Consider the following 26,596-nt stretch of genomic DNA (forward strand, 5'->3'; position numbering starts at 1 on the left):
CCACCCCTCCGTCGCTCCGCGCGAGTCCTCCTCGTCCGCGAGTCCTCTCGGAGATGGGCGGGGGCGCGCGCTCGTCCTCTCGCGAGAGCCGCGAAATCGCGCGATCGGTGGCTTCTCCGCGAACTTTATTGGGGCGCGGGGCGGGGACAACGCCCCCTAGCGCCCGGCCCGCAACAAAGCTCCATGGCGGCTCCGCCGCCCCGTCGGCTGGGCCTCGCGCCTCTCTCCCGCTCCGCCGCGCTGCGCTCTAAAGCCGCCGGCGGGTCGCTGTCGGGCCCGCCCCGGCGCACCGCCGGGTAACGGGCGGTTAATGCTCCGTTAGAGCCCCACCACGGCCGCCACCGCGCTTCCAGGAGGCTGACGGGGCGGGGCGTGCTGTCCCTCGGGCCACGCCCATCCCTGCGCGCGCGGGCGCCGCGGTGTCTCGCGAGAGCGCGGGAGCGCAGCCGCGGGCGCAGCGATGGCGGCGGCCGCCGCCGTGTGAGGGCGAGGGCGGCCCGGCCGCCGCCCCCGCTCCCCGCCCGCTCCCGATCCCTCTCCCAGTCCCTCTCCCTCTCTCGATCCCGCCCCCCGGACCTGCAATATGAAGGCAGCGCCGGGCAGCGCCGAGGGTGAGTGCGGCGCGAGGGACGCGGGGGTTCCCGCCGGCCCCGTGAGGGAGCGAGGCGGGGATCCGAGGGCATCCCTGTGGATCCGAGGATACGGGGCTGGGCAGCCCCGGGCTGGGGCTGAGGTATCGCCCCGGAAAGTGAAACGGGAGAGGGTCGCCAAGGTGATTTGAGGTCTGGGGCGTCTCTGTCGTAAGGAGGCACCGCGGAGCCGGGCCTGGTTGGAGGAGAGAGGGGATCCCATCCATCAGTCCCGACAGATCCCCAAGGGGCTGTCGGAGGATGGTGCCAGACTCTGTTCGGTGCTGCTCCGCGACAGGACGAGGAGCAATGGCCAGAAACTGAAACACGTCAAGTTCCACCTCGACATGAGGAAGAGCTTCGAGGAAGGGCAAGAGGACGGTGTCAGAGCACTGGAACAACTGCCCAGGGAGGGTGTGGAGTCTCTCTCCCTGGAGATATTTCACACCCACCTGGGCACATTCCAGGTGACCCTGCCCTGTCGGGGGCGTTGGGCTGAGTGATCTGCAGAGCTCCCTTCTGATTCTCTCCTGGGATTCTGGACATCTTGCTCTTGTTTGGGGAGGAGGCTTGGACCAGGTGAGCTCCAGAGGTCCCTTCCCACCTCCGGCATCCTGTGTTGATGCAGCTGCAAGGTACAAAGTGCCTGAAAACAAAATCCCAGAATTGCTGGGGTTGGAAGGGACCTCTGGAGATCATCCAGTCCAACCCCTCTGCCAAGGCAGGGTCACCTGGGGCAGGGGATGCAGGAGGGTTCGGAACATCTCCAGAGCAGGAGACTCCAAAACATCCGACACACGTTCATTTTTTCCTTACTCTTGGATTTGGAGAGCTCAGTGTGAGGTCTGTGGGCTGGGAGAGCATCAATAAGGAGCCCAAACCTTGGAAGTTTGGCAAGTGGAGGTCACAGGATCCTGTGGGGTGACACTAAAATGTCACATTTGCCTTGGACCCTCCAGTGCCAGCGGCAGGTTTTATTCTGGAATGACGCCCACTGGAGTTTTTTTGCCGTGGAAGTGTGGACAGCTCTGTCTCTTGGCAGTAAAATACAGGATTTGAGTCTTCCTGAAAGCCACGTTCTCTTTGTCACCTTCCAGTCGCTGCTTCCTCCCCTCCCAGCACATGGAGCCGTGTCCTGGCTCTGGAGCAGCACCCGGGGGCAGCAGCCCTCAGCTCTGAGCTAATTGTGGAGTCATGGAACGTCCTGAGCTGGAAGGGACCCGCAGGATCATCAGAGTCCAGCCCCCAGCCCTGCACAGACACCCCAAAAATCCCACACTGTGCCTGAGAGCACTGTCCAAACCCTCCTGGAGCTCTGGCAGCCTCGGGGCTGTGCCCGTTCCTTGGGGAGCCTGGGCAGTGCCCAGCCACTCTCTGGGGGAAGAACCTTTGCCAAAATCTAACCAGGCCCAGCTCCAGCCCTGCCCTGGGCCCTGCTGTGGGGCAGGAGTGTGTCTGAGCACAGAATTTGTGACAGCTGGCAACTGGAGTGGCTTGGTTGAGGTTTTTGGTGGTGGGAGGAACTTTCAAGAAGTCGGGTGAGAGAACAGAGGGGGAATCCAGGACACAAAACCCTGCCTCACTGCTTTAACCCCATGTTTCCCACAGCCTCAGGGAAACATTGTCCTTAGACCCTGAGGATCCTGTCCTGGCAGAGCTGAAGCTGCTGGGGCCACATCACTTGTGCCGAACAGGGATCTGGGCATTTTCCAGACAGGCATTTTATAGGATTTTCATGGTCCTGTAGTTTTACCAGCCTGGGATATTCCATAACATTTACCTTCTCTCGAGGTCTGGGGTGAAACCAGCCCTGGGTAAATTCTTTGAAGTCATCTTCAGCTCGAAGGTGGGAAGCGTTGTATTCCTAAACTGATGTGTAAAACTCCCGATATTGGCTCATTTCCTGAACGTTCCTGTCCCACAGAGGCGGAGAAGCTGAACAAGATGAGCTCCCTCCTGGAAAGGCTCCACGCCAAGTACAGCCAGAACCGGCCCTGGACAGAAACCATGAAGCTGGTCCGTCAGGTCATGGTGAGCGTTGCTGGGCTCTGAGCAGGAGCTGCCTGGGCCTTCTCTGGTGATGGCTCTGCCTTGGATTCTTAGATCTCTTCAAGGTGTTTTTGTTGTGTCCAGGGTTTCACTCTCTCCTGAGGGGATGTCCCTCCCTGCCTGGCGTGCCTTTCCCTCCCCTCATTACAGATTAATTGCCAGCTCAGTGCCAGGGAAAGGGTCAAAAACCCTCCCAGGATATTTATTTGTGGAGCAGTTCGTTGAGCGACGCTCCACACTCAGTGTTGGCTTAGTCAAAAATGAGTTTCAGACGTTGGTCTGGGTGGGGGAAGGAGGAGCAGGAGGCAGGGGAGAGCTACAGCAAAGCCTCAGGTGTTAAAGGTTTGCCTGGCTCTTTATTTTCCTGCCACCTCTTCCAAAACTCTCAGCTTTGACCTATAAAAAGTTGCTACATTCTCTTCTTCCAGCTGAGCTGGAAGTTGCTTAAAAGAAAACAAATCAATTCCAGGCCTGCCTTTGTAATCTGCTTGCAAAAGATACTGTTCACCTGCAGGAATCGAGATGATATAATTTGGGGGTGAAATCTAACCTGCTTTTAATTATCTAAATAAGCCTCGCTTGGCTGCACAAAAGTTGCCATAATTCCCTCCTACTGAGGGACGAGGGGAAAAATTAACGTTTTTCTTCTGTGTGCCCCAGGAAAAGCGAGTGGTGCTGAACTCGGGGGGACACCAGCACCTGGTGAGCTGCTTGGAGACGCTGCAGAAGGCCCTGAAAGGTTGGTGTGTTCTCTGTGTGGAAAATCCTATGGAAATGCTCCATGAAAAACACACAGGGTGTCGCTGGTGCGTCTCACAGCGTTCCTGGTGCTCAGGGGTTCATCAGCACGCTGAGCTCAGTGCCAGGCAGGACACTCAGGACTGGCTGTGCTGCTTTTATTGGGAAAATCCTCTCTCTGTCCACAGCAGCTGTGGCTGCCCCGTCCCTGGAAGTGCCCAAGGCCGGGTTGGGCAGGACTTGGAGCAGCCTGTGGAAAGCGTCCTGCCCATGGCAGGGGTGGGACTGGATGGGCTTTAAGGTCACTCCCAACCCAACCATTCCGTGATTCTGTGAGTGCCCAAACTTGGATCCCTCCTGCTGAAGAAATTCCATTCTCTCCTTGCGGTTTGGGGACGTTTGGGTTTCTCTGTGCAGACCCTGGTGTCTGTATTTGGGCACGGGTCCCGTGCAGTTGCACGTGGGGCAGCGTGAGCGGGCGTGGGAGGGAGTAACCAGCTGAGATTTGCTTTATTGCTGGCGCCTCATTCCTTTGGGAATGTCGGATCATTCCCCTGAAGTTCGGTTTTTGTTCCCCCCATCCAGTGTCATCCCTGCCCGCCATGACCGACCGCTTGGAGTCCATCGCCAGGCAGAGCGGGTGAGGGTCCTCCTCTGACTCACGGCAGGGAATTCTGCAGGATCCCTGCCCACACCACGGCCTTGGGGGGCTTGGATTGGGGGATTTGTGTGCTTGGGTTGTGGGGTGTATGTGCTTGGATTGGGGGGTTTTGTGTGCTTGGATTGTGGGGTTTTGTGTGCTTGGGTTGAGGGTTTTGTGTGCTTGGATTGGGGGGTTTGTGTGCTTGGATTGGGGTTTTTGTGTGCTTGGGTTGTGGGGTGTTTTGTGTGCTTGGATTGTGGGGTTTGTGTGTTTTGGACTGATGGGGAGTTGTGTGCTTGGATTGTGGGGGGGGTTGTGTGCTTGGATTGGGGGGTTTTGTGTGCTTGGATTGAGGGGATTTGTGTGCTTGGATTGAGGGTTTTGTGTGCTTGGATTGTGGGGTTTTGTGTGCTTGGATTGGGGGGTTTGTGTGCTTGGATTGAGGGGGTTTGTGTGCTTGGATTGTGGGGTGTATGTGCTTGGATTGGGGGGTTTGTGTGCTTGGATTGTGGGGTTTTGTGTGGGTTTTGTGTGCTTAGATTGGGGGATTTGTGTGTTTGGACTGAGGGGATTTGTGTGCTTGGATTGTGGGGTTTTGTGTGGGTTTTGTGTACTTGGATTGGGGGATTTGTGTGCTTGGATTGAGGGGTTTTGTGTGCTAGGATTTTGGGGTTTTGTGTGCTTGGATTGTGGGGTTTGTGTGTTTGGACTGAGGGGATTTGTGTGCTTGGATTGTGGGGTTTTGTGTGGGTTTTGTGTACTTGGATCGGGGTTTTTGTGTGCTTGGATAGTGGGGTTTTGTGTACTTGGATTGTGGTGGGGTTTGTGTGCTTGGACTGTGGGGTTTTGTATGGGTTTTGTGTGCTTGGATTGGGGGGTTTGCGTGCTTGGATTGTGGGGTTTTGCACGCTTTGATTGTGAGGTTTTTGTGGGGTTTTTGGAGGGTTTTGCACGCTTGGATTGTGAGGTTTTTCTGGGGCTGACTGCGCGTCTCACAGCGATTTTTGTTCTGTTTGCTCTGGAAGCCTGGGATCCCACCTGAGTGCAAACGGCACCGAGTGTTACATCACCTCGGACATGTTTTACGTGGAAGTGCAGCTGGACCCTACGGGGCTGCTCTGTGATGTCAAGGTGGCTCACCATGGAGAAAACCCCGTGGTGTGTATTCCTGGGAAAGAGGAGCCCTCGTGCTTTTGGCATTTCTCTTTATCTCCCTTTCTTTTGGAGCAGAGGAGATGGGTTTTATTTAACATCCCTTTAGACCCAGAGTTACACCTTTGCTGCTGGTTCTAGTGGGAAGTAAAATCCTCCATGGAGTAGTTTGCTCCCGTGGGATTTCCTAATCCACGCACACTCTGGATTCACAACTTGCAAAGTTGTTGGAGGATTAATTATTTGAGTCAATGTTTCTGAGAATTTTATGGAAGTTATCGCTGTGTTTCCAAGGGAAGGAAGGGAAAATTATTGTTACAAAGCTCAGGTCTGGGAATGGAAAGTTCTAAAATGTGGAGTGCTGGGAGAAGATGGTTTTACTGCCCTTCTGCACGTGGAGGAGAGTTTGAGCTTGGTGTTTGATTGTCCTCTCCTGGAAAAAACCCGTCTCTAATATCCCTTTGTAAGCTCTTAGATTTTCAACCTCAAGCTTCGCAGTTTGAGCAGTTTGTTTCAAATGAATAATTTAAGAGGAAACTGAGCTTCTCGCAGCAGGGTTTGAGGAGCAGAAGTAGAACCACAGCCGGGTTGTGAGCATTGTGTGTCTTCCCAGGAAAAGCTGATGCTTGGGAATTTCCCTTTCCTGCCATTTCCCAGCTGCACAAAGCCTGGAGTGGCTGCGCTCCACACTGACATCCTTGTGTGTTCTTTCCTTTTCAGAGCTGCCCGGAGCTGGTGCAACATCTGAGGTGAGTGACAGGGGCTGGCTGCTTGTGTTGTCTCTTTGCTGTAACGATCTGATGCTATCTTGATGTCTGGAAACACAAAATTCTTCACAACTGCTCCTTCCCCACAAAGTGTCTTCACTTCTCCGGGGGATTTTCTGCCTTTGGCTCAGATCCTGTGATTCTGGCTGCTGTGCAAGGTATCTTCAAAGCCCGCAGCACATTAAAGCTGAATCATTTAAAGAACACGTTTTCATGTAGCAAAAAAAAAAAAAAGTCTTTTTTATTAAGTGGCTCGGCGTCTTTATTGATGTCACTTTTTAAAATGAAACCTGGCTGTTACTCATTTGAATGCTTGGTAACTTTTCCTCCCTTTTTTTTTTTCTTTCAGAGAGAAAAATTTCGATGAGTTTTCAAAGCATCTGAGGGGACTTGTGAACCTGTATAAGCTGCCAGGGGACAAGTAAGTCCAGGATATAAATATATATAATATAAATGTACCTGTATAAAACGAAATAACAAGTCTAGAACGCATTTATTTATACCCACACGTATAGAATGAAAAAAAAAACCCACAAAACCCTCCAAGCTTGTAGGTTTGCACTGCACAGTTCCTTTCAAGTTTTCTTACATTGTTTTATTGTTTGTTTTTTTTTTTTTTCCCCTAAGCAAACTTAAAACTAAAATGTACTTGGCTCTGCAGTCCTTGGAGTTGGATCTCCAAAAGATGGCCGGGATGTATTGGTAAGTTTGTGCTGTCTGCGTGGTTTTGTAAATACCTATAAGTGCTTAGATCTCTGAGAAATTCCTCTTCAGCTGCAGGTTTTGGTTGGAGGAGAGTTCAAAAAGGCAGAATACAAAGGTTGTGACTAGGTGGATTCGGTGGTTTTGTGTTTTAAATGGAGGAAGCTTTGGCCACGTGTCACAGCCGTGCTGTACAGGGTAAAGCACCTTTAGTTTTGCCTGCGCAGCATGAAGTTTAGGATCAATCCCTCTTTGAGCCCCAGAAAGGTGAATTTTGAGTTGAAATCAGTCTCAGCACGCGGATTTTGGCATCAGACTTGTTTCAGACTGTGGCTGTCTCTCTTGCAGGCAAGCCACCAACGCCACCCCCCTGGACAAGATCCTCCATGGCAGTGTCGGCTATCTCACCCCCAGGAGTGGAGGTACCCGTGATTCGCTCTTAAAACAACAGAATTAACAAAAAAATTGATTTGTTCCTGGCCCCCAGCGCGGCCGAGAGTTTCGCATTAACTGATGGAAAATAACAAAGTAAAAGAGGGACGAAGCCTGTGGGTGTTTGTGTGGCTTTGTGGGGCGGGGATGATCAGCTTGACTCCTCGGGATGCCTCATCAGGAGTTTCTCTCCCCCAGGTCTCCTGATGAACCTCAAATATTACGTCTCCCCCTATGATTTATTTGAGGACGGCACTGGAGCCCCCGTGGTTTTGCACGAGAACAGCGGTAGGTCAGCTGTGCAGCTGCTGGGGGCTGAAGGAAGCAGAATTGCAGCCTCTGCTGTCCCCCTGTCCAGCAGGACACTCACAGCCTGTCCTGAGGCTTTAGTGAGCTCAGGTGCAGACCTGACCCCGGCTGACCGCTGACCCCTGGAGCCTGTGGCTGTGCTGGAGCCGGGGCTGGGCTCCTGTGGGGTCACGGGGTGGCAGTTGGCAGGCAGAGCCTTTTCCCTTTGCGCTGAGTCTCATTCTAACCTGGGGTTTGTTTTGTTAATCTGAATGAAAACACGGAATGCCAGAATGGTTTGGGTTTGGGGGGACCTTAAAGCTCATCCGGTTCCAATCCCCTGCCGTGGGCAGGGACGCCTTCCCCTGTTCAGGGCTCCTCAGAGCCCCTTCCAGCCTCGTGCCTCTCCCATCACACTGGAAAATTGTTTTTATGCACGGACATCTGGCTCTTTTTACATTGCCAAAACCAAGCTCCAGTTGTCAGGGAAAAAAAGAGGGGGAAATTATCCAAAATCGTTACTTGTTTCGCTTTGCAAGGAGCAAACTACAAACTCGCGAATGCTTTTTGAAAATCTTTTGAGAATGACACAATTGCTCCACCTGGCAAGAGAGAAATGGGTAGAACAATCAGTTTGGCTGTTGTGCATTTGATCCTGAGGGTAAAGCTCTGTGCCAGAGTGATATTTTATGGAATCACAGAGTATTTTATGTTGGAAGAGACCTTAAGGCTCATCCAGTTCCATGGGCACCTTTCCGCTATCCCAGGTTGCTCCAAGCCCCATCCAGCTCGGCCTAGAACGCTTCCAAACATTTAACTCATATTTAATCCACAAAACTTGCCTGGTTGGGGGTTTGTTTTTTATTTCCCCATCAGCTCATGTCCTTGTTGGGTTCTCCTCCTGCTTCCCCCCGCAGTTCCTCGCTCGCTGGGCATGAACGTGTCGGTGACAGTCGAGGGAACCATGGCGATGCACAAACTCCCGATCGCTCCGCTCATCATGGGCTCCCATCCTGTGGACAGCAAAGGGTAAGGGCAGGACACGAGGAGAGCTCTCAGCTGGGGGATTGTCGCAGCGCTCCGTGAGTTCCGCTTGTGCGGCCTTTGAGGCCGAGGAGCGCCTGCTTCGGGGCTGTCGGGTGCTCCTGAGGAGTGCTTTCGTTTTTTAAGGTGTGACAACGTGTATTTGAGCAAACACAAACTGTGTCAGGTGACAGCAGGAGCCCTGCAGCTCACAGGATCTTTTATCCCCCCCCTCCCAATCTTCCAGAACTCCGTCTTTCTCCTCCATCACCAGCGCCAACAGCGTGGATTTGCCCGCCTGTTTCTTCCTGAAGTTCCCGCGTCCCATTCCAGTGTCTCGAGCCTTCATCCAGAAGCTCCAGAGCTGCACAGGTGGGTTGCAGACCTGTCAGACGCGTCTCTGGGGTTTTTATTAATGCTCCCTCGTTCCTGTCAGTAAACGCTGCTGATTTTTAACGTGTGTCAGGGGGAGTCGCTGAGGGTTTTCGGTCAAACCTGGTTTTCCCACCAGCTCTCCCTGGCTGCCAGCTGCCCTCATTCCGGGCTGTCTTGTCCCCTCAGGTATCCCGCTGTTCGACACGCCGCCCACGTTTGTGCCCCTGTACGAGCTGATCACGCAGTTTGAGCTGTCCAAGGAGGCCGATCCCCTGCCCCTGCACCACAACATGCGCTTCTACGCCGTAAGTGCGAGCTCCCAGCCAGCCTGGGACACCTCCAGAGCAGCGTTTCGGGGGGGGTTCAGCTGTTCCAGGTGAATATAGATGAAATGGGTTCTGTATTTTGTCTGATGAACAGACAAAACTGGTTCATCAGGAGTTGGGGTTCAGGTACAGGGCTCTGGCGCAGGTTCCCAGAGAAGCTGTGGCTGCCCCGTGCTGGGCAGTGTCCAGTGCCAGGCTGGACAGCACTTGGAGCGATCTGGGGTTGTGGGAAGTGTCCCAGGCCGTGGCACTGGATGGGATTTAAGGTCTTCCCAACCCAAACCGTTCCATGATCCTGTGATGACCATGGTGCTTGGGAAAAGCAGCTACTGGAACATGTTTTGCTGTTGGAGTGCAGCTGCAGGGAGGAGAGCAGAGGGGCTGAGCCTTCCCAGGATCTGTCCCTTCCTTTTGTCCGGTGATGTGCGGCTGAATGAATTGCAGCATTTTGGGAGAAACCCTTAAATTCGTGGATGAGTGTTAACTCCAGAGGATTCTCCTCCCAGAAGGGAGATGCCATCCAGTGTGAAACCGTTTTAGTGGGAGCAGTGAATGCTGTTGGGCACTACCGCTTCTGAGGAATTAAAATCACGTTTTCCTTGTTCAGAGTGGAAGGAAAACACCCTCAAATGTTCGTCCCTATCAGCCAGAGAGGTGACGTGGCGTCGGTGGCACCTGGGCACTGCTGGATGCCCCTTGTCCCCTTTACCCAAGGGCTGAAGCAGGGATTGCTTTTTCAGGCCCTTCCAGGACAGCAGCACTGCTACTTCCTGAACAAAGACGCTCCTCTGCCGGACGGACGAAGCCTCCAGGGAACTCTGATCAGCAAAATCGCCTTCCAGCACCCCGGCCGGGTGCCCCTCATCCTCAACTTGATCCGGCACCAGGTGGCCTACAACACCCTCATCGGCAGCTGCGTCAAGAGGACGGTCCTGAAGGAAGGTGGGTGCCACCTCCAGAGGAACCTGAAGTGGGAATGAGGAACCCTGGGCAGTTTTCCTTGTAAGGAATGAGGCCTCTGCTGCTTCCCTTATTTTTTTTCCCCCGTCTGTGTGGGGGTTTTGAGGCTCTGTTTCATCTCCGCTCTTCCCTCAGCTAACGGTTCCTGCGTCTTTCAGATTCTCCTGGGATCCTGCAGTTTGAAGTTTGTCCTCTGTCTGACTCCTGTTTCAGTGTGTCCTTCCAGCACCCCGTGAACGACTCCCTGGTGTGTGGTAAGCGAGCTCAGGGGCAGCAGCGCAGCGGCAGCGGCGTTTTTGGGAGGGCTGGCTGGGTTTCCTCGCCCTGCGTGTGCGGGGATTTGATCTCTCCCCGCTCTCTTGCAGTGGTGATGGACGTGCAGGACTCCAGCCACGTGAACTGTAAGCTGTACAAAGGGCTGTCCGATGCTCTCATCTGTACGGATGATTTCATTGCCAAGGTTGTCCAGAGGTAAGCTGGGGCGAGCTCTGCTCCCTCTCGTGTTTATCCACTTCTGGAGCTGTTCTGCGGTTGTTTGGAAGAGAGAAGAACTCAGAAAACTCAGAAAAAACTCAGTGCTGAAAATTCACTGCCGGACGTTGAACTGTAGCTACTTATTTTTGAGTTTGTTGTTCACACAGGGTTTTATTCACCTCAGTCACGTTCAGAGCAGAGCAGGACGTTCACACTGGGGCACTCCTGTCACCTTTTGAGTGGGAACCGCTGGTTTTGCTTTCAGCACGTTACAGACTTGTGATCCATGAGGAGAACGTGGCGTTATCACCGATTTTTGAGCTCAAAAAGCTGCCCCTGCCCATGGTGGAGTGTCACTGAGACACACAAAGCAGTCACACGCAGACAAGAGATTTTGCGAGGCAGAGGTCTTTCCAAACTAGCTCCCAGCTGAGAGAGCGGAGAGAAGAAACCCCTTTGTTTATTTCTTACTTTTTATACATTTGTGGGTCCAGCAGAAGATTGGCTTTTTGGGGTTTCCACCCCTCAGCCTCAGTGGCCAGACCAGCTGTCAGTTACAATTGTTTTCAGGTTAGAAATATGCAAACAAAGGACAGGGAATGAAAAACAAAGGATTTGTTTATGTTACATCTGTGGGAAAAGGTAGAAAACTGCTCTTAATATTGTACAATAACTAAAAAGATCTGACTCCATTTAAGAAAATCAAAAGGCTCAGAAAAACCAGGGTGACAGTGGAGGGGTGGAACTGGATGGGCTTTAAGCTCTTCAACTCAAGCCATCCTGGGGTTTTTATAAGGTTGTAGGAAATCGGGTTTGCCAAGCTTAGGTGGAGGTGTTTTCTGCCAGAATTGGAGTGACAACCCAGGTGCCTTCATGAAGACAGGGCAACGGGGAATGGCTTTAAACTGAAACAGTTCTAGATATTGGGAAGAAGTCCTTCCCTGTGAGGATGGGCAGGCGCTGGCACAGCTGTGGCTGCCCCTGGATCCCTGGGAGTGTCCCAGGCCGGGCTGGACAGGGCTTGGAGCAGCCTGGGACAGTGGGAGCTGTCCCTGCCATGGCAGAGGGTGGGACTGGATGGGCTTTAATGCCCCTTCCAAACCAAAGCATTCCATGATTCTGTGATTGCATCCTGTGCTTTCTAACTACCAGATGATGATCTGCCAGCTGTTAGAGGTAATGGATTAATTCTCCCTGTGTGATTGCAAGGGCAGGATAGGGGTGGTGGGAAAAGCGCGAATCCGAGCGGAAGAGCAGGATGTAAAACCTGGACCTGCCTCTCTGCTGTGCAAGCCCCTGAGTGCACGTTTTGTCCCTGTAAAACCTCGCCAGTGAGCTGTGCTGAGGGCAGCCAGCCCCACCCTTGTGGTCGGGATACGCAAAGCAATCGCACGGAGACGAGAGATTTTCGCAGGGCAGAGTTCCTCCGAGTGAGCTCAAGGCTGAGCCAAGCCCAGGGCCCCTCTGCCTGTTTATTTCTTACTTTTTATACATTTGTGGGTCTGGCTGTGGATTGGCTTCTGGAGTTTTCACCCCTCAGCCTCAGTGGCCAAACCAGCTGTCAGTTACAATTGTTTTCAGGTTAGAAATATGCAAACAAAGGACAGGGAATGAAAAACAAAGGATTTGTTTATGTTACATCTGTGAGAAAAAGGTAGAAACTGCTCCTAATATTGTGCAGTAGCTAAAAGGTCTGACTCCACTTTGTGAACAATCAAAAGGCTTTACAAAACTCAGAAGAACCAGGGTGACGCGCCCTGACCCCGTGCCGTGTCTTGCAGGTGCATGTCCATCCCTGTCACCATGAGAGCCATCCGTAGGAAGGCTGAAACCATCCAAGCCGACACGCCAGCCCTGTCCCTCATTGCAGAGACAGTTGAAGACATGGTGAAGAAAAACCTGCCCCCAGCCAGCAGCCCAGGGTATGGCATGACCACGGGCAGCAACCCGATGAGTGGGACCACCACCCCAACCAACACTTTTCCTGGGGGGCCCATCACTACTTTGTTTAACATGAGCATAAGCATGAAAGAGAGGCATGACTCGGTGGGCCATGGGGAGGACTTCAGCAAAGTGTCTCAGAACCCTATTCTCACTAGTTTGTTGCAGATCACAGGGAATGTGGGGTCTACCATTGGCTCAAGTCCAACCCCTCCCCACCACACACCACCACCAGTATCCTCACCAGCCAGCAACACCAAGAACCACCCCATGCTCATGAACCTTCTTAAGGAGAATCCCCCTCAGGATTTCTCCACTCTGTATGGGAGCAGCCCTCTGGAAAGGCAGAACTCTTCCTCTGGCTCCCCCAGAATGGAAATGGGCCCTGGGGGGAATAAGCAAAAGAAAAAAAAATCCCGCATGCCGGCCGACAAACCCAAGCACCAGACTGAGGATGATTTCCAGAGGGAGCTCTTTTCCATGGATGTTGACTCCCAGAACCCCATTTTTGATGTCAACATGACTGCAGACACCCTGGACACCCCTCATATTACTCCAGCACCCAGCCAGTGCAGCACTCCTCCTACCACCTACCCCCAGGCGCTCCCGCACGCGCAGCCCAGTATCCAGAGGATGGTTCGCCTGTCCAGCTCGGACAGCATCGGGGCCGATGTCACCGACATCCTCTCGGATATAGCCGAGGAGGCTTCCAAGCTGCCCGCCACTGCTGAGGACTGCCCACCCATTGGGACTCCAGTCAGAGACTCCTCTAGTTCAGGACATTCACAAAGTGCCCTCTTTGACCCCGATGTTTTTCAGACCAACAGTAGCGAGAACCCCTACACAGACCCCGCGGACCTGATCGCGGACGCCGCTGTGAGCCCCAACAGCGACTCCTCCAACCATTTTTTTCCGGACGGGGTAGATTTCAACCCTGACTTGCTGAACAGTCAGAGCCAGAGTGGTTTTGGGGAGGAATACTTTGATGAGAGCAGTCAGAGCGGAGACACTGATGATTTCAAGGGCTACGCCCCCCAGGCTCTAACTAATTTGGGGGTGCAGGTCTTGGGGGCTGACGGGGGGGAAAATAAATTTAAGGGGAGCGCTCCGTCCGACACGGTGGATTTTAGCATTATTGCAGCTGCCAGCAAAGCGCTGGGGTCCTCTGACATCATGGAGCACCACAGCGGAGGCCAGAGCCCTCTGCTGAACGCGGGGGATTTAGGAAAGGAGAAGTCTCAGAAACGGGTAAAGGAAGGCAATGGGTCTGGAAGTGCCATGGCAGGTGCTGGGATTGATGGGAAGCCAGGGAAGCGCAGCCGGACGCCGTCCAGTGATGGCAAAAGCAAAGAGAAACTTCCAAAGAGGAAGAAGCAGGAGACAGATGGGAAATCCCCGTCCCACAGCTCATCCAACAGGCCCTTCACGCCACCAGCAAGCACAGGTGGGTCCAAATCTCCGGGGAGTTCGGGCAGATCCCAGACTCCTCCCGGGGTAGCTACCCCTCCTATTCCAAAAATAACCATTCAGATCCCGAAAGGAACGGTGACTGTCGGCAAACCGTCTTCGCACGGCCAGTACACGAGTAGTGGTTCTGTCACCTCCTCCAGCAGCAAAAGCCATCATAGCCATTCTTCCTCCTCCTCCTCTTCTTCCTCCTCTTCAACCTCAGGCAAAATTAAAAACAAATCAGAAGGGTCTTCTGGCTCAAAGATGAGCAGCAGCCTCTACTCCAGCCAAGGCGGCTCCGGTTCGGGTCAGTCCAAGGGCTCGTCGCAGTCGGTGGGAAAGCCGGGATCCTCCCCCATCACCAAGCACGGCCTCAGCACGGGCTCGGGCGGCGCCAAGATGAAACCTCAAGGAAAGCCATCGTCCCTCATGAACCCTTCCATGAGCAAACCAAACATCTCCCCGTCCCACTCGAGACCCTCGGGGGCGTCGGACAAACTCGCCTCTCCCATGAAACCCGTCCCGGGGACTCCCCCGTCGTCTAAAGCGAAGTCGCCCATCAGTTCAGGCTCCGGTGGGTCCCACATGTCTGGGACTGGATCCAGCTCGGGCATGAAATCCTCTTCAGGAATGGGATCCTCCGGGTCCATGTCACAGAAGCCGCCTCCCTCGTCCAACTCCTCCACGGTATCTTCATCTTCCTTTTCGTCCAGCGGCTCTTCCATGTCTTCATCCCAGAACCAGCATGGAAGCTCCAAAGGCAAGTCCCCGAGCAGAAACAAGAAGCCATCGCTGACGGCAGTCATCGACAAGCTGAAGCACGGCGTGGTCACGAGCGGGCCCGGCGGGGACGACCCCATGGACGGACAGATGGGGCCGAGTTCCAATTCCTCAAGCCATACCATGTCCTCCAAACACAACATGTCTGGAGGGGAGTTCCAGGGAAAGCGGGAGAAGAGCGACAAGGAGAAATCGAAGGTCTCCGTTTCCGGAGGATCTGTCGACTCTTCCAAGAAGAACTCGGATTCCAAAAGCGTCGGGAGCACTGGAGTGGCCAAAATCATCATCAGCAAACACGACGGTGGCTCCCCCAGCATTAAAGCCAAAGTAACTCTGCAGAAACCCGGGGAAGGGGGCGGGGACGGCCTGAGGCCTCAGATGGCTTCTTCCAAAAGCTACGGATCCCCGCTGATCAGCGGCTCCACCCCCAAGCACGAGCGCTGCTCCCCCAGCCACAGCAAATCCCCGGCCTACACCCCGCAGAACATCGACAGCGAGAGCGAGTCGGGCTCTTCCATCGCCGAGAAATCCTACCAGAACAGCCCCAGCTCCGACGACGGCATCCGGCCCCTGCCCGAGTACAGCGCCGAGAAGCACAAGAAGCACAAAAAGGAGAAGAAAAAAGTGAAAGACAAAGACCGGGACAGGGAGAGGGACCGGGATAAGGACAGGGACAAGAAGAAATCCCACGGCATGAAGCCCGAGAGCTGGTCCAAGTCGCCGATCTCGGCGGATCAGTCTCTGTCCATGGCGAGCAACGCCATCCTCTCGGCCGAGCGGCCGTCCCGGGCCAGCCCCGAGTTCCTGATCGGGGAGGAGGATGATGATCTCATGGATGTTGCTCTGATTGGCAATTAATTCCCCCCAGATGAGCTGCCTGCAGGCCCTGGAGGGAAGGAAGGAAGGATTCATCCCAAACCCGCCGCGCGGGTGTGTTTGGAGAAGGGGGGGAAAAAATAAGTATTTCCGAGGTATTTCCAAGATTTTTCGCAGACCGCCAAGGTCTGTGCGGAAGGGATGTGAGTGCCCGTGGCCTTCATCCTGTGGGCACTTGCATTCTTCCTGGATTTATGAGTATTACCATCCCTGTGGGAGTTAATGGAGATGGAGCCGAGTGTGGGAATGTGGGAGCAGCTCCCAAATGGAGCAAACAGACGCAGGCTGGTCTGGGTCCCTCCGCCCTCGTCCCATTCAGGATAAGCTCCTTTCGGATGTAGGAAGTTTTAAAAGTAATTCTTTTAGGAAACGTTTTAGGGATGGGTTTTAGATTCTTTTGGGAGAAGGAAGACCACGAGGTTTTTAATTTATTTCTATTCCCACGGCATTCCTTCACTCAATGCCCAGCTCAGCACCGAGTTTTCTTTGTGGAAATCAGGATTTTATCCCAGGTCACAGCCCTGAGGGATTGCTGCTGCCTTGGCTTTGCCTTGCCACTTGTTTCAGCTGTTCATTCACCTCCCTGTGGGAACACCTCGGGCTCCCTGTTTCCCCCCAACGAGAATTCGGGTAGAGCCCGTGGGTTTGGGCAGCTCTGCAGCTTTGGTGACATTCCAGCACGGCGAAATTCCAGCAGATCTCAGTGGAAAAGGGATTCCTGTCTGCACCAACGAGCTTCCCTGGAATCCCCTCCTGCTGCTGAGCTGGGAATTGCGGTCACACGCAGGGGCACTGCCCTGGGAAGGGTTGGCTGGCTAAGGGAAAAACAGTCCCGGAGTGGCTCAGCTGGGATCAGAGTTGTGGCACAAGTGTTGGTTTCCTTCAAAGATGGATTTTCCTCTTTTGGCTGGAATTAGGAGCATGACTCAGGCATCCTCTCTGGGCTGATCCTTGTGGTCCCTGAAAGGAAAAGAGACTCAGGAGAGCGTTTTATTTTTAAAAGCTGATTCATCTGATTCACTGAAGAGGAATGTGGGAAATCAGGAGTTCTGCAAACACGTCTCCTTTGGAATTATGTACTGGGCAGGATCCCGCTCCCACTGGATTTTGCTGTCGGTGCTGGAGGCCAGGATTTCCCGGTGGGAATGAGGTTGTGCTTCACCTTTGGGGATGCAGCGTGAAAAGATGTCAAGGATTTGAGTTTCTGTCTAAAATCACTGAAATTTCCCATCCTGGGCTGACCCCAGGGATACCCCAGGAAAGCTGTTTGATTTCCAGCTTTTTGGAAAGTCTTTTTAGCAGGTTGGCAACTATCCCGTTAATTGTAGGGATTTTTTACCCCTTCCTCCTGCCTCCACTTTAATTCCAGGCCTCCTGCAGAGCGTGGGAGCCGGAATTTCCCCCAAGCTTCTCCCAGCTCTGGAGAACTTTCCCTTCTCGTCTTTTCCAGTATTTATCCCTTGCTCCTGGTGTCCTGCACGCCACGGCCTCCCCCTCACCAGAGCCGGGACCGATAGGAAAACGGGAACTAAAATCCAAACCTGGAGCAAAGGCTGACGCGGCGTCGGGGTCGCGTGGCTGCGGGGCGCTGCGAAGAGGACGTCGGGAACGCGAATCCCAGAGGAATTCCGTCGGGAATGGTGCCAGCTCAGCCTCTGGGGAGCTGCCCGCCCCCATCTCCCCTCTCCGTTTCACCCGGTTTTGCGACAAAAGCCCTTCGATCCGTTCCGAGTTGTGCTGGGGCACAAGCAGCCTTCCAAAAGAAGCACTTTCAAGTGGAATCCGGGCTGGGGATCTCCCAGGATGGCTCCCTGGAGTGGTCCTCAGCCAGAGCCGTGTTTTCCTGCTGTGCAGCACGCTGAAATTCGGGCGAATTTGACGCAGAAACCTGCTTGAAAGGAGCGAGCTGCACCCGTTTCCTCTCCCCTCACCCAGACCAAAGCTCAGTATCCAAAATTCCCCCTGTGGAAGGCGGGAACAGAGGGAACAACGTCTCCTCCGGCCGCTGCAGGAGGCACAAGTCCCAGATTTAAAGCTTTTCACCCCATTTTCGGTGCCCTGTCCCCTTCCAACGTCAGTCCTGGGAGAGCTGAGGTGCGCGACCACGCAGAGGCTTTGGGGTGTCAGCGCTCGCGGGCTCTTGAGAAATGGTTTATTTTTGGAATATTTTTGCTTATTCTCAATTATTTTACATCTTTCAGTATTCAGAAAGATAAAATAAAGTGAAAACTAACTAGAAGCCAAACCTTTTAATCTCAGGCGGCGAAGTGAGCACGGAGATTAAAAGAAACCGGTTCTTTCCTCGATTATCACGATGTACATAAAATCCCTGGCTGGAAAATCGCTGGAATTGTAAATATCCTGGCTCCCGCGGCGGGTTCTTTTGGTTTTGTTTTTTGGTGGGTTTTTTTTTTGGTTTTTTTTTGCGGGCGGAAAGCGGAATCTCGACCTTTTTTTCGGAGATATTTGCAGAGAACACGTTTATTTACATGCGAATAAACGCCTTTGGTACAAAGCGGTGTCGGCTCCGCGCTCGGGGGGAGCCTCGCCCCGGGGGCGCCCCCGCCACGCTCGATTTTCCCGCGGGAATGACATCACCGTGACGTCACCGCTGCGCGGGGCGCTGATTGGCTGGAACTCGCTGCTCCCGGAAGAGAGCGGAGAAGCGGGGGACACCGCCCCCCCCCCAATTCCTCTCCCGGGACCCCCCGATCCCCGCAGCCCCCCGGACAGCGGGGGGAGGATCCTGGGGGTCCCGCACCCCCGGGAAAGGGGCGGCAGCGCCCCTCGCTGCGCACCGGGGGAGGGGGCGGGAGGATCCCCGCGGCGGCGCGATGGGGGCGGCGGCCTGCGGGGTAGGTGGGGAGGGGGGAGCCTCGGTCGTGTGTGTGTGTGTCCCCCTCCCGCCCTCCGTGCTCCGGTCCCTCTCCCTCCCGATGGGATCAACCGCATCCTCAAGGCAGCCGCGGTGCTCGCGGTTCCCCCCGGGCAGTCCCGCTCCTGGACCCTCTCCGTATCCGGGGGCGCTCCCGCTTCCCCTCTCCCCTTGCTCCCCCAAAACCTCACACTCCCCATCCCGCCGTGCGCCCCTCTCCCCTCCCTGATCCTGTTCCCCCCTCTCCCCATTCCCGTCCTCCTCCCTCTCCCTCTCCCTCTCCCTCCTCTCCCCGTTCCCGTCCTCCCCTCCCCTCCCCTCCCCTCCCCGCGGCGCGCGGCGGCCCCGCCGTCCAATGAGCGCGCTCGTTGCTGGCAGGTGCGGAGTGTTTTTGTTTTGGGTCGAAGTTGAGGCCGGAGCGGACGCGGCGGCGGCGGCGGCGCCGGGCGGAGGCCGCGCTCCGGCAGCCCCGCACCCCCCGGGCCCCGCGGCCCCCCCGCCGCCCCCGCCATGCGCAGGGAGATGAACGGGGTCACTAAGAGCCGCTTTGAGGTGAGGCCCCGGCCGGCCCCGCTCTGGGAGAGGCCCGGCCCGGCCCGGCCGAGGAGGCGCGGGGGGGGCCCGGGCCGCGGTTTAGTGTGTGTGGGACCCCCCCCGAGGGCTCTGGGATCCCTGCGGCCATCGCCCCGCAAAGCCCGGCCCTGGGGCAGAGCCGGAGGGGGGGCACGGCGGGGTCTGTTTGAATGGAGCTGCCGTGGCGGGGTCGAGATCGTGGCTGGCTGCGGGTGGCCCCGGGGGGCTCAAGGCTGTGACCCCCGCCTTTGGGGGGATGTTGGTGTGAGATTTGTCCCTTCCATACTCCCCCCCTCCGTTTTCCGGGGGGGGGAATGTTCTGTCGGCGGATGTAAACTGCCTTGGGTTGGGTCTGTGAATGGGGCTGGAGGCCCGGGGTGACAGTGGGGGCGCGGGGAGCCTCAGGGCTGCGACCCCCGCGTTTGGGGGGGCTGCTGTGAAACTTCTCCCCACCCCATTTTTGGGGGGGGCTCAGTGTGTGTGAGGCCGGGGGTGTCTCTGTGTGTGGGGGGGGGCGGGCGGGTCAGACCTGGACTCCCGGATTTTGGGGGGCGTCGGTGTGAAACTTCTTTCCCCTCCATCCCTTTTGGGGAGGGGGTTCCCCCGTGTGATTTAAACTCGAGGGGGGCCCTGCTGTGAATGGGGCTGGGGAGGATCTGCGGGTGCAGAGGGGGGGGGTCCGAGTTTGGGGGCTGCCGGTACGAAACTTCTCCCCCCCCCGCCCCATTTTGGGGGGATCCCCCCGTCTGTTACAACCTCCCGGGGGGATTTGGGGAGCGCGGGGGGGGAACAGAGCTGCTGCCAACGTGTTGCTGCGGGTGTGAGCGCTGGCAGCGAAGTTGATGATGGAGCAGGAGATGTGGGGAATTTGCACCTGGAAAACACCGACACCACCGGAGCCTTTGGGGGGGCGTTCAGGGGGGGAAAGGTGCCCCCAGCGCCGCTTTTGGGGGTTTTTTTTGGGGTGGGCAGTAACCGGGGGGGAAAAAAAAAAAAAAAAAAATTGCTTGCGGGGAGGTGGGGGATGGAGAGGACGGAAGGAGCGGAGGGTAAACAATGAGATCTATTCAAAGGACATGGCACAAAGCGGAGCGAGGAGCCAGGGCGATTCCAACCGCATTGTTGTCCCAGCTGTCTTCCCGGGGGAGGAGGAGGAGGAGGAGCGGGGTAGGGAGGAAGGGCAGCGGCGGGATTTACTTCCCATCGCCGCGAGAGGATGGAAATCCCTGCCCGCTCCTTCTCCGGACTGCCCGGCCCGTGCGGGAGACAAAAAAAGAGCCTGGGACGGTAAAGACGTGGCTGTTCCCCGGCGTGGGATGGCGATCCGGGGAAAATGCTGGTTAATGGTCAACTGAGGAGGTTCCACAGAGCTGCGGTGTGGAATTCCTCAGCCCCGCAGCTGGGAAAGGTGCGGGAAATGCTGGTGGTCTCATGGGCTGCACGTGGGGTTGTTTTCTTTCTTCCTCCCTCAGATCCGTGGGAGATCTGCAGCGGTGTGAGCTCAGGTTTTTTTGGGGGGTTTTTTTGGATGTTGTAATGTTCGCGTTTCTGTGGCATCCAGTGCTAAAAACGCCGGGAACTCTGGAGAGGAGCCTGCACGTGAGTCCTGCATTATCCAGCGTTATTGTAGCTGCTGTTCTGGACGCTTCTTGCCTGCACAGATTTTATTATTATTATTATTATTTTACCTCCCAAGAGCTTTTTTTTATTTTTTTTAATTTTATTTTGCGCTGCTGCAGATTGGTTGGTTACAGAGCAAAGAGTAGAAGCAGGCTGGTGACAGATTTTGGAAGGAAATGTCTGGTAGGGCATCGACAGCCTTCGTCTTGCAGCGCTGGAGTTCATTCCAGTTTTGGGAGGGTTTTCATCAGGGTTGCACCAGGACACGATGAACCCAATTCATTGGGGAAAAGGAGTGGGGAAGAGCTTTGTTTGGCTTGTTTTGGGTGGGGTTTTTTTGTTTTTCCCCTTCGCTGGAATGTTATTTTCTTCTCATAGTAAAAAAAAAAAAAAAAACAACAAACCCAGACGAGTTGGAAAAAGCAAAGCAAAATGCTCGAGGAGCCTTTGAGGCCTAAATTAATTTTTTAAAACCTATATTTATACAGGAAGAGTTGGTGTGTTATAGGAAGGCTTATTTTGAGCTATAAGAAGTGCCTTTAAACATCATCCTGTTTCTTGGCTGTTTTGGTTGCTGTGGCTGCCCCTGCATCCCTGGGAGTGTCCCAGGCCAGGCTGGACGGGGTTTGGAGCACCCTGGCACACTGAAGGTGTCCCTGCCCCTGCCCCTGGATGAGTTTTAAGGTCCCTTCCATCCCAAACCGTTCCACGGTTATAAATCCACGGCATCCTTTATTACCCCAGCGTGGATGATCCCTGACCCGCTCACCTGGATAACCTGGGGAGTTTCAGAGCTGTTTTCCTTCAAACCCATCATTTTTATGTTGGTCAGAAGAGCTTCCAAAACGTGCGCTCACACTTAGATTTATTTTCCTGAGGGGCAGAATGGGTGGAAACTCCTCTCTGCTCCCTAGAAACCAGTTTGTGATGGTTGTGCTTTGCAAGTGAGAGGTCTGTGAGAGTTCACGTTTCATGGGATGGAGGGGGAAAATTGGGCTGAAATGACTGGAGAATGGGAGCTGCTGCTCAGAGCTGTGGAATATTGTCAGGTCATGAAGCCAGTGGGTCTTCTTCCTTCCTCTTCCTCCTCTTCCTCCCCTGGATAGTGCTGGGGCAGCTCCCGTGGCTGAGCAGGGGGAAGTCGAGCATTTGAGTCTGGAGCCTTATTTTGGGGCAGAACCAGCCCGGTGTGGGGCCGTGGCTGATCCGCTGTGCGCGTTCCAGGCTTGAGTTAACGGCTGAATTGCGGAGGGGGAGGCTGGGTTGGGTTTGCACTTGGTTTATTGTCTTTTGTGGAGCCACGTAAACAGATTCCTGAGCCATTGTTGTTGGGTAATTCACAAATCCAGTTGAGGGGGGTCAATGATAATAATTCCTTGCTGTGAGAATAAAAAGTGGTGTGGAATATGGGCCAAGCTCCTTGAATTGGAGTTGAGTGTGGGATTCTGATTGCAGGAAGAGTGGGGCTCCCTGTCTCCTGGGAATGCCATGCCCGGCCCCAGGAGCGGAGCCGGATTAGTCCCTTTACAGGAGGTGTGGCCACCGCAGAGAAAATCACCACTTACTGCAGCAAAGCAAACAAAAAGGGAAAACATTGCCCAGATTGACTCCTAATTCTCTGTGGTGTCGGTTTCACGTGGAACATGCCCCGACAGATCCCAATCCCCGCTTACATTTGGGATTTCTCTGCTTCCTGCCTGATGAAGTCACAGCGGAGAGGAGGGGAGGCATCATCAGGGTGAGCCCTGATGCTCTTGGAGGACTCACTGAGCAAGGCCCAAGTTCTCAGCACTTCCTTAATCCACCTTGTCCATGTTCCCCTGCCCTGGGATGTCACCTGGAGCTGTCCTGGGTTTCCCTCAGCCACGTTAGGATTAAATAATTCCAGTTCTTTTTTTATTTTTTCCTTCCCCCGGCTGAACCAATCCGTGTAGTCTCCTCCACATCCTCAAAAACAGCGGCACACAGAAAGCTCCATCCTTTCCAGCTTCCTCTGGGAGTCTCCAAACCCTCCAAGTGAGCAGGAGCTGCTCCTGGCTGTGAGCAGCGTGTGTCCGTGGGGCAGTTTGTCCTGTTGGGAGTGAAATTTTGGGAATTCCAGGGGTGTCTCTGAGGAATGAGAGTCTGTGGTGAGCCTTGTGAGCGCCTTCAGCCAGAGAAATGCATCCATCCGTGGCATTTCTGGATTCAGGGTCCTTGGTGTCGGGGAATTCTGACCCTTCTGAGCCTCTGCAGCTCCCAGGTCTTGTTCGATTTTAGGGATGTGAAGTGAGCCAAGCTGGATGCAAAATGGGAAACTTCACGTGCTCCAAAATCGAGTTGCCTTCTAATAATTAATCCTGTCTGTATTCAGAAAGCTGAACTGAATAATCTCACTGACCCTAATCCCATTTTGGAATCTGCTGTGTTCCTGCCTCTGAAGCGCTGCTCCTGTATTTTCAGGGGGTTTTGTATTTTCGGCTTTAGGGCTGACCCCTCTGGGGCTGTCCCCGTTCCCTTTCCTGCTCCTTGTGCTCCAGGCTGGGGCTTTACTGTCCCAAGGAATGGAGGTTGTGCACACAGAGGGGCACAAACAGGGCAGGGAGCAGGGAGAACTTTGCTCTGACTCTCCTTGCAAAAGCTGATGTAGCACCGAGGAGTTTGATTTTATATGGGAAGAGAAGCTGTTGGTGACATAACCCAGGGAACACCTGAGGTGGCTCAGCTGAAACAGGATTTTTTTGGGAGGGTAGTGTCTGACGGTGTGGCTCATAGATAATGAGAAAAACTGTAAAAAACAAAGATTTTGGGAGGGGGTGTATCCAAGCTGATGGATTTTCCATATTCCTGTTCACTCCCCCACCCTCATTTATTTTTAATTTCAGCGTCGTGCCACATCACACGTAACACTTCTTAAAGCAGCGCTTCGTTTGGGCTGGTGAATAATAAACTCTTAATTTATTTGGTTCAAAGTGATTGTTGGAATGATGAGATAGGAAGAAATGTAAACCACAAGTTGTGTTTCACACACCCACCCTGCTGCTCCTGCGGCTCGAGGAGAGGGAAGAGGGATTTGAGGAGATTTGGAAGCAAAAATCCAATTGGTTGTGCAAAAGGGGCTTGGCCCAGGGAGGCTGGGGAGGGTCCACCAGGAAATTGGCTTTTGGCCTCAGCCTGTGACCCCTGAGGCAGGGCTGGTGTCCCAAATCCTTATTGCAGTTTTTGCCCCAAACAGGATTCGCTTCTTCCTTCTCCCTCTGCCAGGAGCTGTGGGCATGGCTTGGGTGACAGTGGGAACGTTGGCCCTGGCAAACCGATCTCACAGAATCCCAGGATATTTGGGGTTGGAAGGGCCTTAAAGCTCATCCAGCTCCACCCCCCACCGGGGGCAACGCGACTTTTTCCGGATAAGGATAAGGAAAAAGGAGTTGAAACTAAAAGAGGAGGGATTTGGATATTGGGAAGGAATTCCTGGCGGGGAGGATGGGGAGGCCCAGGGTGCCCAGAGAAGCTGTGGCTGCCCGGGGATCCCTGGAGGTGTCCACGGCAGGGGTGGCACTGGATGAGCTTTCAGGCTCTCCCAAACCATTCCACGATTTCCCGGGGGTGAACAGCGCAGGGATCCCCGGGATGGTTTCGCTGGGAGCTGCTGGTTGGAGCAGCTCCTCCGAGGGACGTTTTGGGGAGCGCCGGTGGCCCTGGGGACAGGGGCTGTGCCCGTCCCGCATCGCCGCCTGCGTGCCGGGAGAGCGACTGGGAGCCGGCACCCACGGGCGCATCCCATTTATTTTGGACACCTCATTAATTGGGGCTTGGGACACTGCGGTAATTACTGTTTTCGCTGGCTGGGAGCTTCCTTTGAGTCACACCGTTGGGAAAGTCAGCGCTGGGAGGGTTTTATCCTCCCTGATCCGGGGTGAAACCTGGATCTGCACGGCCCTGAGGAGGGGCCAGGCCCATCCCTGCCTGACCCCACAGTTTTCCTCCCCCTGTGCCCCTCACACCTCAACTCATGTGGATGTTTTGTTTTTTTTTTTATTTAAGGCACCATCATTTGACCTTATTTCCCAATATTTATGCCAATGATCCCGGCCTCCTCTTACATAATAGCTGGGTACAAACCCAGCAGTGAAAAAAAGCACCTTATTACCAATAATAATAATAGTAATAATGATAATATTGCCAGTAATAATAACAGAATTGCAGGTGTTGGGGAGGGGCAGAACTATAATTCATCAAAGCACCTCATTTGAATTGTGATGAGCCTCAGAGAGCTGGGTAAGTCTTGGGTTTAGGCTGAAAATAATGAGTTGTGTCTCAGGTTTTGGGTTGGATTTTTTTTTTTTTTGATCCATTCTAAATATGTTTGTAGTACATTGTTGCCCTGCTAAAATGAGCTCCTAAAAAGATAAAAATAAAACCCGTGGGTGTTTTATGGCCAGGGACTGTGCCATAGGCTGTCCTGGGAAAGTCAGGAAGCCTTTACCTTATTTATACTTTTCCCTTTTTTTCCCGCTCTGCGTTTCAAACCTCGGCGGGTGCGCCTGAGAGAGCAGCGCCCTTTTCCATCCGAAATCCGTGCTGGGCGTCCCCGAGCGCTCCGCTGTCACCTGCGGGCAGCCGAGGTTCCCGCTGGCGCTGCCCAGCCCTCGCCCCATCCCCGCCATCCCCCTGACCTTAGCGGAGGTGTTTTTTCTCATTGGGCTCCGGGGACAGCTCGTGGGGAGTCAAAGCTGATTAACGGCGAGCTGCCGCCTCCCTCAGCTGTGCCCGGGCTGCTCCAGGTCCTGCCAGGGCCACCCGGGAGCGGCCGCTCCATGTCACCGGTGCCCGTCGGGTAACTCGGGGCTGTGGCCGGGCTGGGATTGGGATTTCAGCTGGGCACAGGGAGGGTTTGGGCTGGTTGGTTTGGGGAGAACTGTCTGGCTGTCTGACTGGGGGAGGAGAACCGAACAGGTGAGCAGAAAGAGGCTGGATGTGCCCGTTTGGTGCCCGGCAGCAGGTTCCGGAGGGGTTCCCTCTCAGCGGGTACGGACACGTGGCAGCTGGAACGGGAGTTGTGACATCAGGAGCGTTTTGGTGTCTCACCTGTGCCCGTGGAGTTTTCCTTTCTGGGGGCAGCAGCACGGCCTTGCCCCTTTGCCCATCCGTCAGCGAGGGATTTCCCTCGGGGGCAGTGCTGCACCGAGCGATGCGCGGTGGGAAGAGCTTCATCCCGGGCTCCTTTCCTGTAGGGTTTGACTGAGGTCTGGATCCTTGCTGGTTCAGAAAACCTCAGAAAAGGCTCTTTATTTAACGTGTCCCAAACGCAGGCTGGGCTCAGGTAACTCCTCCATCCCAGCAGGAATTTAAACTCCCCCAACCACGCAACGACCGAGGAATCGGCGATGCGACGGTGCCCATCCAGTCCCCTGCCTATCCAGCTATTTTTAGGAATATTAAGCCTGTAATAAGCCTTTTTTGGCCGGGGTCTATTTCTGCTTGTCCTGCTTAGTCAGGATTTTGGCTGAGCGTGGCCGGGGCAGGAGGGCAGCGCCCGCGTTCCCGTCCCTCCCCATCCCCACGGAGCATCCCGACGGCCACAGCCGGAGCTTGTGACAGCCTGGCCTCATCCAGCAGCCAGCCATTTCCTCGGAGACTTAATGCAGATTAAACTGGACGGGTTTTTAAACGAAATTCCCCGTGTAACTACAGGCCGGAAGGAAAATTCCCTCGGTCGGAGCTGCTTGTGGATGTAAACAGCTTCGTTCTTTGGATGGTGTCCTCCGAGGAGCCCTTGGATTTCGCTGTCACTTCGCTGTGACTTATCTCTGCAGTGTCATATTTTCTTTGCCTCCAGGAAGGCAGCTCAGCCTGCTCCAGCTGCTGCTTCCCGAAATCTTGTCCTGGGAAGGGAGCCGATGCCTCTCACGTCTCTGTTGTTTGAGCCTTGTCACAGCGGTGGG

The 26,596-nt window shown here is 54.6% G+C and overlaps 2 protein-coding genes across 3 annotated transcripts in view; both read left to right on the plus strand.

Moving 5' to 3' along the window:
* The first annotated feature begins 471 nt into the window (after positions 1–471).
* On the plus strand, positions 472–18,109 carry MED1 (mediator complex subunit 1). Of its 2 annotated transcripts, XM_058423649.1 has the most exons (18): positions 472–611; positions 2,554–2,660; positions 3,339–3,417; positions 4,002–4,056; positions 5,085–5,217; positions 5,932–5,960; positions 6,328–6,399; positions 6,606–6,680; positions 7,029–7,102; positions 7,311–7,400; positions 8,318–8,429; positions 8,671–8,795; positions 8,985–9,103; positions 9,865–10,066; positions 10,243–10,338; positions 10,450–10,555; positions 12,340–12,480; positions 12,658–18,109. In XM_058423649.1, exons 1-18 carry the CDS (start codon positions 584–586, stop codon positions 15,584–15,586), a joined length of 4,572 nt encoding a protein of 1,523 aa, XP_058279632.1. In that variant the 5' UTR covers positions 472–583; the 3' UTR covers positions 15,587–18,109. The 2 variants fall into 2 exon arrangements, with proteins under 2 accessions (XP_058279632.1, XP_039943485.1); XM_040087551.2 differs by having other exon boundaries at positions 12,340–18,109.
* An 845-nt stretch (positions 18,110–18,954) lies between these two features.
* Positions 18,955–26,596, plus strand: part of FBXL20 (F-box and leucine rich repeat protein 20) — a 37,703-nt gene continuing 30,061 nt past the window's right edge. The window contains exon 1 of the mRNA XM_040087552.1: positions 18,955–19,031. Within this exon, the coding sequence (XP_039943486.1) occupies positions 18,990–19,031 (42 nt within the window). The 5' untranslated portion in view covers positions 18,955–18,989. The remainder of the gene's footprint in view (positions 19,032–26,596) is intronic.

Source organism: Hirundo rustica, chromosome 27 (genome assembly GCF_015227805.2).
Source record: "Hirundo rustica isolate bHirRus1 chromosome 27, bHirRus1.pri.v3, whole genome shotgun sequence".
NCBI lineage: Eukaryota > Metazoa > Chordata > Aves > Passeriformes > Hirundinidae > Hirundo > Hirundo rustica.